This window comes from Phaenicophaeus curvirostris, chromosome 3, assembly GCF_032191515.1.
Source record: "Phaenicophaeus curvirostris isolate KB17595 chromosome 3, BPBGC_Pcur_1.0, whole genome shotgun sequence".
Lineage (NCBI taxonomy): Eukaryota > Metazoa > Chordata > Aves > Cuculiformes > Cuculidae > Phaenicophaeus > Phaenicophaeus curvirostris.
In genome coordinates this window covers 63393532-63410624 of record NC_091394.1, presented here as the reverse complement: position 1 = coordinate 63410624, position 17093 = coordinate 63393532, and the positions used below count along the sequence as shown (strand labels likewise).

The 17093-nt window shown below is 37.8% G+C and overlaps 1 protein-coding gene across 1 annotated transcript in view; it reads left to right on the top strand.

Annotated features, from left to right (window-relative positions):
* The window catches only part of ARFGEF1 (ARF guanine nucleotide exchange factor 1), a 102447-nt gene that overhangs the window by 59636 nt on the left and 25718 nt on the right, over positions 1 to 17093 (top strand). Inside the window, exons 11-20 of the mRNA XM_069854205.1 lie at positions 4357 to 4456; positions 4578 to 4717; positions 4817 to 4925; positions 5929 to 6130; positions 7144 to 7255; positions 8489 to 8694; positions 8796 to 8880; positions 9676 to 9847; positions 11025 to 11176; positions 14530 to 14658. Coding sequence (XP_069710306.1) covers positions 4357 to 4456; positions 4578 to 4717; positions 4817 to 4925; positions 5929 to 6130; positions 7144 to 7255; positions 8489 to 8694; positions 8796 to 8880; positions 9676 to 9847; positions 11025 to 11176; positions 14530 to 14658 — 1407 coding nt within the window. The remainder of the gene's footprint in view (positions 1 to 4356; positions 4457 to 4577; positions 4718 to 4816; positions 4926 to 5928; positions 6131 to 7143; positions 7256 to 8488; positions 8695 to 8795; positions 8881 to 9675; positions 9848 to 11024; positions 11177 to 14529; positions 14659 to 17093) is intronic.

Genomic DNA, 17093 nt, shown 5'->3' with positions numbered 1-17093 from the left:
TGAATTTTTACAGTCCTAACTTACACTTATATTATTACTAAATGAATTTGTTTCCTCTATTTAAAAACAGTTTTCTGTTGGCTGTGGCGTGGTATTATTGCAAGGTGATGCAGGGTTTGTGTCAGAAACAGCGTGGCCAGCAGGACCAGGGAAGCGATTCTACCCCTGTATTTAGCAGTGGTGAGGCCACACCTTGAATACTGTGTTCAGTTCTGGGCCGTTCACCACAAGAAAGACCTTGAGTCTCTGGAGTGTGTCCAGACAAGGCCAACGAAGCTGGTGAGGGCCCTGGAGAACAAGTTTTATGAGGAGTGGCTGAGGGCGCTGGGGTTGTTTATCCTGGAGAAGAGGAGGCTGAGGGGAGGCCTTATTGCTCTCTACAACTGCCTGAAAGAAGGTTGTAGAGAGGTGGATGTTGATCTGTTCTCCCAAGTGACAGGTGATAGGACAGGGGGGAATGGCCTCAAGCTGTGCCAGGGGGAGTTCAGATTGAACATTAGGAAAAATATCTTCACTGAAAGGGTCATCAAGCTCTGGAGCAGGCTGCCCCGGGAGGTGGTAGATTCACTGTCCCTGGAAGTATTTAAAAGACAAGTAGATGAAGTGCTTAGGGAAATGATTTAGTAGTGGACAAGTATGGTTGGGCTTGATGATCTCAAAGATCTTTTCCAACCTAGTGATTCTATGATACTAGGGTTTGTGCATAGGCTCGGTATACCAGTGCTCAGTTATGTGATTAGGAAGTTTCAGTTCTGCACCACATAATGTGGATTAAGAAAATGTGTATGCTTATGAAAAGGCTACATGGCTTTGCACAGGAATTTTAGAATAAAAATTAATTACTTGAAATGCATTGTGGATTCTCTCTGAGGTCACTTGAACAGATTTATTTCTCGAAGGAAATCCTAGCTATTTGATTATTGTAGCCACTTTTCTTTGTGTATCTTGGCCTTCATCAATATACATCCTGCATGAGATAATTGCATTTCCTCAGGTCTCAAAAGGTATTGCAAGGTTTCTCAACTTATGGATATATTCTAAGTCACGGGGGAAAGCAAGACAAAAGTAAAGCCCTTATTCTTAGTTTATAATCCTTGTGCCATAGGGTCCGACCAGCTTCCTGGAACTATTTTGTACATTTTAACCACATGGATGTCCTCTTGTGTGTCCCATGTGTTAAAGACCTTAATTCCATTGTGAATAAAGCAGTAGTGTGCTCAATGTGTTCCTGAAGTTCATTTTGGTAATTTATGTTTTTGGAGTTGATGTAAATGCTGAAGCCTACAGATTACCCCATAAGTGTGGAGATAAAGTATATGAAAAGATGCTAAGAAATGTCGATAATGTTGCTGCTTTAAGGACGTTGAATCCAAGGATTTCTTCATCTATGGATGTCATTGTATAGGTTGATATGCTGTGGCAGCTTTTGCCAATACCATGTCAGAAGGGTATTGTGTTCTGATCACTTACCAGGCTATTTTGATAGCTTTTGGAGGAAGAAAGAGTAGTATTTCCAGTACTTCACTGAGCATAGCTTGGATAGAAATTAAAATTTGGCGATTGACTAAATGTGCCTTAAAAATGTGATGCATTTTTGAAAACTTTCAGTACAAACTGTGTGTGCTCAACAAGACTGTGGTGCATGTGCAGCATTCAGCACATGAGGCACACTGGGCTGAGCTGCTCTACAGTCACACAGGCTGCTTCCCAGAAAGTGTTGGACTCGCTGTGTGTTCACAGAGCTTACAAGCTAGCATGTAGATGGCAAATGCATTGCAATCCGGCTTCCCTGACAGAGATTTGATGAGCTTACATCACTGCCATCCTTTCCCCCAGTTCCAAACAGAAAATAAAGACGTATCTGAGAAAAATTAGGTGTAGGATACCCTACAGTATTGTAGTAGCCTCTAGAATATGCTAAATTGGGATCATCACCACATAGCAGGGTTGGATTTCCTCCTCACAAGTATGAAAGGCAAAAGCTTGATCCTGTCAAAGTATCCCCTTATTACAACATATGAGAGATAGCAATTTCTAGAAACTTAATTCTTTTTCCTGGTTGTGAGCTAAGAATTCCGCTTCTTTCAGCTACTGATCCTAAAGGTTATTCAGAAGATGTGGGTAGACAAGTAGATAACTTCACATTCAGTTTGTCTCTTGGAGCTGTAAGGAAAGCCATATGCTCGGATTTATAATATGCAAAATCTATATATTTTGGGGTTGAGGCTTCATTCTTCATCTGTGTAAGAAATTTTTGGCATATCTTAAAGTAATAGTTTTAGATTCTATTGAAAGTGACCCTCCCTTGGTTCTTTGACTTAAATATTCGGCTAACAGTGCCCTCTGACACTTAAAAGTAGTTTGAGTTGTGCCTTAATTGTATTGTAACTGTATTTCTACCTGTGTCAATGAATATATTTGCAGCAAATCAAATCCTAGCTGTCAGGGGATTTCAGGTGTCATTTAGCAATACTTGCCATTACCACCAATTTATAGCTGTGAATAAGTTATCTTGGAGCTTTCACTTTCACTTGACAAACAAAATAATTACCTCTTTTCAGTTTTACATTTCTGATATGTGAGGAATAAAATCGTAAACCTGTAAAATTAACTGCAATAAGTAAGGTAGCGATAGATTGCATTTTTAAATATCTGAAATGTAGATAAAGGCACAGTTTTGAGAAGCTGGTCATTCCAAGCTATGCTTATCTAAAGTTGATAGCAGAAGCAAGTCGTCAGCCATGTCTCAGAAGCATAGAGTTCTAAAAGTATCTTCTTCGTATGCAGACATTACAGGTAATTTCTAGCTTGATTTATGACTATGATTTATTTTTTATACCTGAAACTTTTTTCTCTGCTCCATCAATGACGGCTTTTGAAATTCTCTAGGACAAAAAAATTTTTTTCCTAAATCCAGTAAATAACATTACTGTCTTTCAGTAAAAAATCAGAAAACGGCAAATATGTAGCTAATAATTGCTCCAGCATGACTTGTAATAAAATTTTCTGTCTTCCTATGTTTGGAATGTGTGAAGTTGTGGCTGAAATCAGTCTAGTACTCTTGAGCATATCTAAGCACTTGAAAGTCTGATCGATTTTGTCTTGAACTTCTTGTATTTCATAGGGTTGCTGTGGTAATGGGGATTTTACTGTGTGCTTTTCTCTGAATAGGCCACTAAAATGGAACTATTGTTAGCGTGTTTTGCTTGAGTAAATAGCTTACCATTAAAAGTTGCTTAAAAAACAGTGTTGCTGCTTTTCCCCAGACATGTGGCTTAAAGCAAAATTAGCCTCATGCCTTTTTTCTACCTGGCTAATAGCATAAAAATCTCTGTAAAATTTCTGTGGTATAAGGGAATGTCTAATGCTAAAAGCAAGGGTACTTATGTGTCTGGGTATTTGTGTGCTGCTGTTGAAGAGGAACTTGATGGCTTGAGGCATTTGGCAGCGTTGTAGAAAATACATGCTTTGGATTCAGTAGCCCCAACTGGCTGTGAAGAGGTGAGCTTTCAGAATGGTGATGTGATGCTGTGCAGGATGGTGATGTAATGCTGTGTAGCAGTTAACGTTTTGAGTTCATCCACTGTTAACAGCAGTTGCTGGTGCTTAGGGAGGAAGTAAGAAAAAAGGCTGTCCTAGTTGCTAAGCATGCTCAGCCGAAATAGTCAGCCTGTAATACTAAGAGATCTGGTGAGGCGCTAATTGAGAGTGGATAAAATAATCTCTCTTCCAAACAAAAGCATCAGTACTAAAACGATTTCAAGGTAAGCTAATACCAGCTTTAGAGAAGAGTAACTTTCCTTTTATGGACCTGCTGCATTTTTTATGCTCTGTCTGATCAGTGCGCTGCTTCTAATAATCTAATAGCATAGAGTGATTCTTTCATGTCAAGATGTTTCCCTTCTAATGAAGATCCGATACTTTAAATTGGCTTAAGTGGCTGTTTGCTATGTTTGTGTGAAATATCATCATCTTGTAGAGAAAATCTTTTGTAGTGAGGTAATACCTCTCCTTTCAGAATCCCAAATGAACTCTGACACCAGCTTGTACTTGTCAGGCTACATTGTCCTTTCAGACGTCATGTCATTTCTGTTTTTTCTGGTTTTGAGTGGTCAGAATATAAACCAAATTTTTCAGCTGGACAAAACTCCAGAATTACATAAGTAATAATTGTAATTTCTAATTTGAATGTATGAAGCATAAATTGTATTTACTCTCTTCCTCCTTTTCTTACTTATCTCCTGTAAGTTTAAAGTGCTGCTTTCATAATTATGTCAGAATCTTGGCCATCAAAGCTAGTAATTGTGTGTGTAATAGGTACTTTTTTTTTCTCCCTCTTCCTGGAATATTTGTTAGGTTTTCTTCAAAGAAATTTTCCTGTATATCTTGGAAACTTCTACTAGCTCATTTGATCATAAATGGATGGTGATACAAACGCTGACAAGGATATGTGCAGGTATTAAGCACCGTTTGGTTCTAGTTTTTTATATTTTTATGCTAAAGAACAGAACTATACTTGCCTTTCACTGAATGATCTGGTTTTTGTTCCAAGTTTGACTGTGTCAATTTATTTATAGATGCCCAAAGTGTAGTGGACATCTACGTGAACTATGATTGTGATTTAAATGCAGCAAATATATTTGAAAGGCTCGTTAATGACCTGTCAAAGATTGCTCAAGGAAGGGGTAGCCAAGAACTTGGCATGTCCAATGTTCAGGTAAGAATTCTACCAAACTTTATGAAACTTTGTTTCTCAGCATGATGGGTTAAGACTGAACTCCATTCCTCTGATATATTCTTTTGAAATCTTTCCTAGGAATTAAGTTTGAGAAAAAAAGGATTGGAATGCTTAGTATCGATCTTGAAGTGCATGGTAGAGTGGAGTAAGGATCAATATGTAAATCCCAATTCTCAGACAACACTTGGTAAGACACAACATGGCTTTATTGGAGATGCTGCAGGAGTTTAGTACATTTTTCCAGTATTCTGTTACTGTTGGTATCCAGATCAGGAAAACTTCTTGCATTTAAAAAAAGAGAGCGAATAAACTTTTTTTTTTCTTTGGTAGAAATACTAGTAAGTTTGAATTGGTGTCATTTGAGCAAGTTGTCTAAGTTGTCTTTTCTTAATTGCATGAATCCTAGAAATATAGGATAACTAAATCCTGGGGGTTTTATATATTTCTAATTGTAAAAGGATCACAAAACTTACTTTGAAGCTTGCGTGATTTCATGTAACTGCATATTGATTAATTTACTACTGAAGCAAGCTGGATGGACAGCATTTTTTTATTTATCAATATATAGCTATAGAGCTTTCAGTGTGGTAAGCAGTGAAGTAACTAAGTAATTACTTGTTTTAAACTTTTTTCCATCTGACCTGAAGTGAAAAGTGATAAGGTTATGCCAGAGTTTTCAGATTAAGTACTTCAAGTGGGTAGGTGAAGTGATAACCTGCATGTGTAGAGGTGGTTAATGTGGCTGTCTCTGTGAACCAAGTGGACCAGCTCCTTAGCATATCTGGTCATAAACACTTCTAAACACTCTGCTTCAAAAGCTTAGACTAGTGTGATTTGCTTCAGGTCAAAAGTAACATTGGGCTTGAACATAGAAGGAAGGATCTGTAACTGGGTTTCTAAGGTGGTGTATATTTTTTCTCAAGTGCCGACAAATCACAGGTGAAATTTAAGGCTTACATTTTCAGGTGCATCGTGGACTGAAATTATCCTCCTGGATAGGTTTTAGTGACTTTCTTGTTATTTTTCCAAACAAAACAAAAGCAGAATATTTATATGGAAATAAATACATCATTGAAGATAACGCTAGTAACTTTTAGAAGCCATCAGAGAGTATTGGAAGAATAACTTCTGATTTTTGTTTCTTTTCATTGTGTGTATTTTGTATATATGTAACTCTTTCCAATTTATAGGCCAAGAAAAACCTGCAGAACAGGACAGCAATGAAACCAAACACCCTGAGACAATTAACAGATATGGAAGCTTAAATTCTTTGGATTCTACTGCTTCATCAGGAATTGGCAGTTACAGCACACAGATGTCTGGCACTGACAACCCAGAGCAGTTTGAGGTCCTAAAGCAACAAAAGGAAATAATAGAACAAGGAATTGACTTGTGAGTGCCCTTTTGTCACCCATGGGAGGGTGGATTCTTTCAGAGCTATGAAGATTCCTGGGTTTTTCTTCCTTCTACTCATAGATACTCATCTTGTGTTAGGAAAAATACTCTGGATGTAACAGCACTTCCTCTGGTGAAAGAGTGCTGAATGGTGTCCCCTTTGGAGCCTGTCAGCAGTGTTTTGTGTTAACCTAATTCCTCACAGCTAGAAGATGAGTACACTGAATGTTTGTTCTTTTTTTCTCCAGACCTGCTTGTCTAAAAATAAGGTTTTTATATTTGGAAAAATGAAAAGAACATTGAACTCATGATCAGTTGAATACGACCCATTTCTTCTGATTAATTAACTAGTCATAATTAGAACTGGAAGATAGTATAATTTCTCAGTGCAGTCTGGCATGGATCTTCTGTGTGCTTTCAGCATTGTCGCTTCACCTCATCAGTGAGGTTGCTTTATGCAAAAATAAAAGTTTTCTGTGGTACAGTTCTCAGACCCCCAACAAACATGCCTTAGTCCTTTAGAGTTTCAGCTTCTTTCAGTTACCTGTTTCCTTGTCTTGTACTTTTCCATTCTTACAGACAACTCATGGATTTTTTTGTTGTTCCATATAGACTAAAACAAAAAGTAACAGAGCATAATTGTTCCTTTCCAAGCCAAGACATTGCTATTAACATACTTTTTTCTTCATGAGTGCCAGAGTAAATGATAGTGTTTAGCTCTCTCTACTGGGAACTGCTTGGATGCCGTGCTGGCAGTTGTGTAGCAAAGAGGAAGAGGAGGTTGTTTATGGGAGGGGAAGAACCCATGAAATCATCCAATGACAAAGGGATTAATGATAGAAGGGAATAGTTCACTCCTATCTAATGAACAGTTTGATAAAGGAAAAGTATTTAATATGGAGATTTTAATACCTCATCCAAAATTATTGGAACGTTTTACTTAAGCTGGCAAGGCTTTGTATGTGGATAAAAAGGTTAACTCTCATTCCATCCTAATCTTGATTGTACAGATTCAATAAGAAACCAAAGAGGGGGATTCAGTACCTGCAAGAGCAAGGAATGCTTGGCACTACCCCTGAAGATATCGCTCAGTTCTTGCATCAGGAGGAAAGATTAGATTCAGTAAGAAAACTGTTTTCCTGATGGTTGCTTTTGCTCATGCTGATGTTTTTATCCTAATTGCAAACCACATAATAATGTTTTAAAGTGTGTAATGTTATTGTACAACGAAGAAATGGAAGTTTCTCTCTTAAAATTTGCAGGCTTAAGGAATTTGAATTGGAGTATGCATTAGGGCTCTACCCTGTACTATATGCATCCTGCAGTTCAGCAAAGTGTGAAGGAAAAGACTGACCTACTTGAGCTGACTCACAACTTGTACTTAGTTGCTAGTATAGCTAGAAGCAACGTAGTGAACTGTATGTACTTTAGTTCAATAAGGGGCTGCCAGAAGTACATGCCCTTCAGACATGGCTAAAAAATAAGGTGGTGCCACAGCATGAAAAGCATTTTCTGCTGCCTCCCAAAAGAAGGTTATTTAATCTGTATTAGTTCTTTGATTTTATTTACAGCTAACAGCTGTTGCTGGTCTTGGAAGGATGCTGCAGTATCTGATTGAGGAGGGTGGATGTATCTCTTGTTGATATTGGCATGAAAAACATAGCTTTTTGGAAGACCAGTTGTGCTTAGTAGCCACCCTCATTGCATTCTAAGGAAAAGCTTGCATATGCCCATGCTTGCAGCTGTGCCTGAAGTTGCAAAGTTCAGTATTAGTACTTACAATCAACCATAAAAACAAATTTTAGCTTCAGTTTACATATACAGGCATCTTTTTCTGAATGTACGGTATTTTTCACAATACTGTGTTGCATTGACAGTGATCAACATGGATGTGCTTGAGTTCCAGCTATTTATATTAAAGCATCAGTTGTGTCTACTTGAGATCGATACTGTAGTGGGAATAAAGCTGAATTTAGTAAGCTTTTCATTCCCAAGTAAGCTTTTCATTCCTAAGTTTCCCAAGTACAAAAATCATTACAGCAGAGAACAATCAGTCGTTGGTACTACTAACTTTGTCTTGTGCACACATGGAGTTTACGTACTAGAAAAAATAGGTACATGAGTAGAGCCAGAGAAGGAGGAAGGTAGGAAGATATAAGCATGGAAGAGCATTATGATGGCATATATGGCCAAAATACTTTGCTTTAGAGAGTAGAGGGGAAGCAGGCATATGTTATGGTTAACTGCATACAGGCCTCTCTTTTTGCGAGACATATGAGCAGTGCGATTCTATTGTTCTTACTTCTTTTTTTTCAGTGTGAGTGCACTAGTTTATCTTTTCTGTTCTTGTTTTAGACTCAGGTTGGAGAGTTCCTGGGAGACAATGATAAATTTAACAAAGAAGTCATGTATGCCTATGTGGACCAACATGACTTTTCAGGAAAGGATTTTGTTTCAGCTCTGCGCATGTTTCTAGAGGGATTTCGTCTTCCAGGAGAGGCTCAAAAAATTGATCGCCTAATGGAGAAATTTGCAGCTAGATATTTAGAATGTAACCAAGGGTAAGCCATGCTTTGTCTTCAGAATTTTGGAAAGCTGAATAAGAAGTTAAAAATCCTAATATGTTAAAGTTGCTGTTCTTTTTCTCCTTTTCCCCCATCAGGCAAACTCTTTTTGCTAGTGCAGATACTGCATATGTTTTAGCTTACTCAATTATCATGTTGACAACAGATCTCCACAGTCCCCAGGTATGTAGCTAGAAAATTATGGGTAATCTGTAGACATCTAAATTTCAGGCTTTGTGACAATGTAGTTGTAAAACTGATGCTAAACTGAACATTAAGATATGTGCATAAGAAATATGGTAGCTTAAGTTTGTGCATCTCCTAAGTAACAGTACTGTGTTTCATGGGTGTTGAGATTTTAAGTTGTTTTGGTTAGGTCTTTCAGTAAAGTATAATTTCCCTGCTCTTTATTGAATACACATTTTATGTATTTGCTTTCATATCACAGCATTCATTGTAGTGGACTAACCAACATTCAAAGCCAGAATTTGTGTAATTACTTACCCATTGATTTTAACACAAGTCTGCTCCTGATTTCAGTCTGAAAAATAATGCAGCTTTATTTTGATAAATACAACTCACTTCTGCAGTGCATGGTATTCAAAGTTGAGGTGATGAGCCATCATCATTTATACAAGTAAAATCTGGAAAGGTTATTGAACTCTTAAGAAATTATGTTTAAAATAGATAGCTTGGTCTGTATGAGAAGATAAAACACATTTTTAATGTAGTGTATATCTAACTGATCTGTGGATCCTACTGAATGTTTGAGTGTTGTAATGCCCACACGGCTTTGAGTTATTCTTTAGATTTGACAGTATAGTCTTGCATATGCTGGATACTTTAAAATGTCTTTTGAATCAGCAGGTTTGTCCTTGATGGTAACTTTTCATCTGTTTGGCTGCTTTATAGGCAGCATTGTGACTGCCATGAACTGGACTCACTTGTTGATATTAATAGCTTCTTTCTGGGTTTCAGGTTAAGAATAAAATGACAAAAGAACAGTATATTAAAATGAATAGAGGCATCAATGACAGTAAAGATCTCCCTGAAGAATATTTGTCTGCTATCTATAATGAAATAGCTGGAAAAAAGATTTCAATGAAAGAAACAAAAGAATTAACAATACCCACAAAATCTAGTAAACAAAGTAAGTAGTTGCAATGTTAGCTTTCTTCAAAGTGTTGGCTCTTCAATTTCATGAAGGTATCTCCTTCTTAAAATCAGAGGTGACTGAAGGAAGCACCACTTAAATCAAAATGAGCCCTAACTTCTAATTTTGTATCCTCTTCCTTTTAACATAAATGCATATGTCACCTTCAAATCTGTGTTAAATAGGATTGCTTATTTTCACTTCTCTTTGCATCTGAATTCCTGATGTTAGTTGCATTGACCATGGATAAGACAATTTTGCTCTTGAACCGCAACGTAGGGAAATGCTCTTGAGGGCTTTATGAAGTAATGGTGTTGCTGATAGGCATAGTGCAGAACAAACACAGTGGTTGTGCTGTCTATTCCTAAGGTAACTATTGTATTTCCCTGTCATGTTCAAAAATTTTGCATTATTTGGTTTGTAGAGACCCAATTTATGCACTTTTAAAATTAATTATCTTTTCTCTCTCAAATACCAGAAAAAATATTATGTTTTGCACAATATGAAGATTCAGGTATTATTCATTCTAGCTTTTCTACAGAGAATATTAAGATTGACTTTACTCTTTTCCAAAATAGTCAAATTTGTATACTTCTAAGTCCTAGGTTAGTCTTAAGAACAGATTGCTTACAGGAAATCCACATCTAGAAAAAGGAATCCCTCTTATTTTCAATTTGTTCAATTAACGTAATGTTTTCGTTGTAATTTTCAAGAAGCTGATTTTTACATTCTGCTTGGGTTTCACGTTCTTGATGAGATGGATGTTCCATTACTGAAATGAAAAGGTGATTAAGGTAGTTCTCCCTCAGAAAAAGGACGTCCAGTTATTTTTATTGTTATTTTCTGTGCTGATGAATTGCTATGAAACTTCTGCTCACTTTGAATCTGACTTAGTGGATGCGATATTAATGTTGTCAGGTGAGGTCATAGAAAAGAAATGTTTGTTGTGCATATCTTAAAATTCTGTGAAGATTTAAAATTAGGTTACATTTAATACATAAGTTTGGCTTACATTTTCTCTGTATTGTAAAAGAAAATGTCTTGCTAGTGTGTTAATTTCAGAAGGTAAAGATAATACCAAAAAATGCCTCTGAGTATGGTACTTAAAATTATTATGTTCCCGAAGACAACACTGCTAAGGATACACAGCTGAGAGGAAAAAATATCTTTACAGATGTTGCTAGTGAAAAACAGAGAAGACTTCTGTATAATTTGGAAATGGAACAAATGGCTAAAACAGCTAAAGCTCTTATGGAGGCAGTGAGCCACGTTCAGGCACCTTTTACCAGTGCAACACACCTGGAGCATGTGAGACCCATGTTTAAGGTGAGATACATGTTAAGGTATTTACCTAGGATATCACTTAGTTTCTTAATACAAAATATTGACTGGCAGAATTTGTTGAAAATACTAAAGATCTGTCTGCTATGTTTTAGTTATTTTGTAAGTTATTTAACTTGCTATGGGAGAGAAGAGATTTTGAGCCTTCCACTCCAGTTTCATTTACCATGGGACTTAAGAACTTTCTGTGTCTATTGGAGCAGCATCTGGATATAATGGAGGAGTTATGAGGAGTGTGTTGAGGGAATAAAAATGTAAAGAGTATTTAAAAACTTGAAATGGCAGGATTTTTTTTTCAGGTATAGAGGTGTAAAACCAGCAGATTTATAGACGTGAGAAATGGCTAATCCCACTTCATTGTTTAATTAATATTTCAGGCTAGAACGGTCATCTGTTTTGGGGAAGGTAGCTGGGTCTGAATTAAACTATTTTTCTAAACACTTGTCTTTGCTATTGTATAGGTGCAAAGCTATCTGCATCCCAAGTGCCTTTTCCATACCAGTGATTCAGATTCATAGATAACAGAGTATGTTCAGTAGTGTATTGTGCCTCAGTACACAATTGGATGTGGTCTTCGGCGTAACTTAACTCATTATCATTACCTGCCGCTGAAATAAATTGTTGTACCCTTATCATGCATTCTAATTTACTGCCCTTGTGTGACTAATGGTCCTCAAATGACCCCTTTGTGAACTGCTCTAGGGAGGTAAAGTCTTAGACTGCTATCATTACAGTAAGGAAATGGTTCCCTGGAGTGATGGGACTGTGAGGTCAGGTTGAGCTCCAGGCCGAGGCTCAAGAGTCATAAAGTCATCACATCATTTAGTTTGGAAACAACCCTTAGAGTCATTGAGTCCAACTGTAAACCTAACACTGCCAAATCTACCACTAAATCATATCCCTCAGCACTACATGTACATATCTTCTAAATATCTCCAGGGAGGGTGACACCCCTTCCCTGGGCAGCCTGTTCCAATGTTTTACAACCGTTTTTGGTGAAGAAATTTTTCGTACTCTCCAATCTAAACGTCCCCTGGTGCAACTTGAGGCCACTTCCTCTTGTTCTGTCACTTACTAATTGGAAGAAGAGAGAAAAAGATACCAACCCTCGTTTGGCTGCAACCTCCTTTCAGGTACTTGTGGAGATCAATAAGGTCTCCTTTCAGCCTCCTTTTCTCCAGACTGAACAGGTCCAATTCCCTCAGCTGCTCCTTGTAAGACTCGTGCTCCAGGCCGTTGATCAGCCTTGTTGCCCTTCTCTGGAGGTGCTCCAAGGCTCAATGTCCTTCTTGTGGTGAGGGGCCCAAAACAGAACGCATTATCTGATGTGTGACCTTGCCAGTGCTGGGTACAGGGGGATGATCACTTGCCTGATCCTGCTGGACACACCATTGCTGATACAAGCTAGCATGCTCTTGGCCTTTTTGGCCCCCTGAGCACACCGAGTATCTAGCAGCAAGATTGCTGTCCGTGAGGCAAAACTCTAATTTCTTTATTGCCATATTAATAAAAGTAGGATAGTATTCAGTACAGATCAGTGCTAAATTAAGCCCTTGCTTAAGACCTACTGTCAGGATGCCAGGGCATCACTTAGCAGAGGTGCATAATTTTTGTGTTGACTTCTTTAAGTCTGAAGTGAAATAGCTTGCATGCAGGCATCTGTAAAATTCATAGACTGTTTTTCCTTCAGGTACCAGCCCTATTACTCCATAACTTTCCTAGCCTTTAGGATCTGAAAAGTACATTTGCAAAATCCATTTTCAAAGGAGCAAAATATGAAGCATCAGGGTAAATTAACACCCTAAAAGTCTTCTGTGAAGATGCCAAGAATTAGAAGTCTTTTTACTTGGGGGTGTTCATAAACTAATTGAAGTACCAGAGACAACATTGAACAGGGAGCTGTCATCTCAAAAAAAGTGAGAACTTTGGAAGTTTATTATTTAATTTCAGATTTTTTTATTTAGATATTTTTTATTCCAGCAAAACTTTATAAATTCCTAGGCATCTCTTTCACCCATTGATGCCAGTTTAGAATTTATCATGGAAATTCACTTCATGCACCCACCTAAGCAGAACTGATTGTCTAGTTTAGAGGCTTAATTTTTACTTTTAATGACAAATATTATAAATAACCGTGTAAATCTAGTTATAAAGCATACTGTACAGATCTCTGTAGTGTTCTTAAGGACGTATTTCAGGTTTTCTGTTTTTATGATTAGTTTTGGTTTCAATAGGAATAATAAGCTGGGGTCCGGTGGGGAGAAAAATACACTTCTGAAGCATAGACTCATAAAATATTTTCGGTTGGGAGAGACCTTTAAAGGTCATTCAAAGGGAATTAAGTCCTGGATCTAGGAATTCGTCTAATTCTTTAATATTGTCCCAGAATTATGATTTGGCATGTGCAAGTGTTTTGCTGAGGGTAGTGCTCTTGGAATTGCTGGCTTTAATGAAACCAAAGCTCTGTGGTGCATCATTTTATTATGAGATCAAGCGCGAAATCTGTTGTTCCCTGCTGTGCCTATTAACTCTTACTTCATCTGGGGTGATTTTAGGTAAAATTGTCTCTAAAATCATTCTGGGTACCCTGAAGTTTCCTCTCCATAACCACGTGTAATTACAGCAGGATCCTTTGCATCTTCCAGTTGTTTTTGCTACCTGTGGGAGAGGGAGCCTTGACCACAAGGGCAGGACCATGTGGGCTCTGTGGCAATAACTTTTAATTTAGTGTATTACACTCTCAGACTTCCCTAAGGCAAAAAAATGGGAAATATCAACAGTGGTTTAGATACAAAGAGATGAGGGGCCAACAGAAACAGAATTAAAGCAGTGTGATCAAAGAAACAGTTGTGTCCTGTCTCTTATTGTTGAGTTACTGTATTTTGATGGAATTAATAAAGTTTGTTGCCCTGTTGTACCCTACCTTTCCCCTCTCTCCTCCTGGTGTTAGTAAGACAAACTTCTTTTGTTTAAGTACATGCTTTTCATCATAACGGAACACATTATACACTGTGGTTCTGTCTTTATTTCTCCCTGTGCAAAGATAAAGTTATCCCGGGAATACCGAAACTATCTAATTGACAAAGCTTTGGGGTTGTTTTTTTTCCAGCTATCTGAAGGAGATTGTGTATGTCGGTTGCTGAGGGAGTAGGGGAGTGCTTTAATCTTCAGAACTTCTCTTCTGTGTCTCGTATCTATTCTATTCCATTTCCTTTTGGCAAAACACAACTTCAAGTTTAATGATGTGAATTTACACTTTTGTCAGGATTTTGAAACTGTAACATTCTCTTCAAGTTCTTAGAGTTGCTAATGTAACTCTTATTTTCCCTACCTTCCAGTTGGCATGGACACCTTTTCTAGCTGCATTCAGCGTGGGTCTGCAGGACTGTGATGACACAGAAGTTGCCTCTCTTTGTTTGGAGGGTATACGATGTGCAATCAGGATTGCTTGCATTTTCAACATTCAGGTAAAAAAAAATTCAAACTGAGACCATACTTTGGTTTATGTACCAGCCAAATGTTAGTGGGGCTCTAAGGCTCCTTGTTGCTGATGCTGTGCTCGTGATACCTGGAGGCTGCCTGCTTCTGGAATTACTACTTCATCTGGAAATGACCTTTATTTTTCCTGGTGTTTTGTGGTAACTGCTGCCACGCCTGTGTACTGAATTTTTTTTCCCCCACAAGCTTACTACTTTTTTTGTCAAATTACTTTCTTCCTACCTTTGCTACAAAGCCACTTAGCTTTGTTGTGATATTCTGTAAAAAGTCTTTCTATTCTGTGTCCTAAGTAAAATAGTATCTCTGTGAACCCTGTTTGAAATAGTGTTCTCAACTTCAGAGAGCTTATACTAATTTGAGACTTCTATAATTGGATAACATTTCAACAGTTGTGGCACTGGAAATGTCAATCCTGATGTAATGCCTGAATGTATCTTGCATTTAGCACAATGCCAAGAATTCCAGGCTCTCTGGCTCCGAAGGGTAATTGTGATTAAACTTAGGGGCTTTTTTTAGCCATTTTTTTTTCCCTTCCTATTTTAAAATCATCAGTAGTGAATGCGCTATTATGTTATTGTAGTTAATAAATGGAGTGCTGGTCTGCTGTTAAGTCCATTGTAGCGATAGTTGAAGATAGAGGCAAAGCAAAACTCTTATGTTTGGTGTTGCATTATTCCATGCGTACACTGAGAACATTTTTAAAAACCCACATATTCTAAAAAACCAACAGCCTTGTAAGACTAACTTTAAGTAAAAGCTGTTAAGCTACGATGTGATAGCGAATGCTTTGCTGCCCTCTCCCCTTGCACCTGTATTTAGCAAATTGGATAACTTCTTATCGCTAGCGTAGAAAAGCACACTGGGACCTCTGATACAAATTCTTAAAAAAGCCGGTTTGAGATCATGTAAGGTTTCCATTGTCTTTCCACTTCATTTTCCCTCCCATCTCCCCAACTGAACAGACTTAAAAATTTGATTAACAAAGCCTTCCCTGGAGCCTCCAGCTGTTTAGCACAATCCACATTCCTGTTATTTTTGTTTCTATGTTACAAAAGCGGAACTGGTACAAATACCAATTTCAGCAGCTGCAGAGGTTAGCTCCCACTCCTGCGCTGGTCGGCTTTGGGTGGGGAGGGCAAGGGCTTGTTTGCTCTGCGATGTCCATGCTTCAAGGGTGTACCAGAATCAGTCATATCCTTCCACTGACTTGGAACAAACTTGATTGAACTGGAAGGGTTTCAAAAATAATGCTCGTTTGCTGAAATTTAAAAACTTGGTTTTGTATTTTCAGTGTAAGTGATATTCCTTCTTGTCTTCTTAGGGGAATTCTGTTTCATTGATATCATTAAAAGCAATACTGGTTTGTGGATTTCAGTACGTTACAAGATGGTTTATTGTACAAGGTCCCAATTAGATGGTAGTGTTGTTTGACTTAAGGTGCTAGATAGCTCTAGTGGTTTGAAGGAGACTGGCGAATCCATTCCTGAGCTGATCTCAGGATCTTTTCTGTTGGAATCAGGTTTTCCTTTTGTGCATAACTGGTACTGGCAGCTGTTTTATTTCATTGAATAAAAATACCTCCTGAGAGATGATGGAAGGAGCTAGAGGCTTTTAGTTTTAAGAAAATTCCTGAAGCATGCAATATAGTTTAAGCTATGTATGTTCACCTCTAAAACCTCAATTAAAGATTCTGGGTTTATTTATACTTTTAATCTTGGACTGTCACACAGTCTGCCTTTTTTTTTAAGCACCTGGGACAAGATGCGCATCAAAAGGATGGACTTTATTTCCTTATATTGTCAGTTTTTTCATTCTGGTTAATGAACAGATTGTTTAGTTTTTTATCTTCTACTTTGGCTTAGGAAAAGGGGCAAGGGGGGAATACCTCAATGGAACAAAAAGGGAAGATAGGACTGGGAAGCTTTTTCTTTTACAGAAGATACACAGTTTGTAGACTCTCAAGCTTCTTTGCTTAGTACTCTTTCCGGGAATCTTCCATTTTTCTAGGCTTATGCATCATTTGCTGTGCTTTTGCCAGTGTACGTGGTAGCGGTAGGTGGTTTTGAACATGGCAGCCATGCCGTGTGACTCTTGAGCAGCCGTCCCTTCTATCATTGCTGCTGTGGTGGTGTTCATGTTTCCTCTATGAAACAGACATCCTTCCTGGGTGTTTTACTTGAAATATTTTATATTTGGGTTTATTATATGCTCAATGAATTTTTAATTTCAAAATAGTCTTAAGCGTGCAAACAGTTAAGTATATATCATAGTCATCATTTGTTTCCCTGATGTACAACCGTTTCACTTTATGGCCTCCGGATCATACACAACAAGACAGTAAAATGCACTTGTGAGCTCAGCTGTAATCCCCTTTATACCATTCTAATCGTTTCATATAAGATCT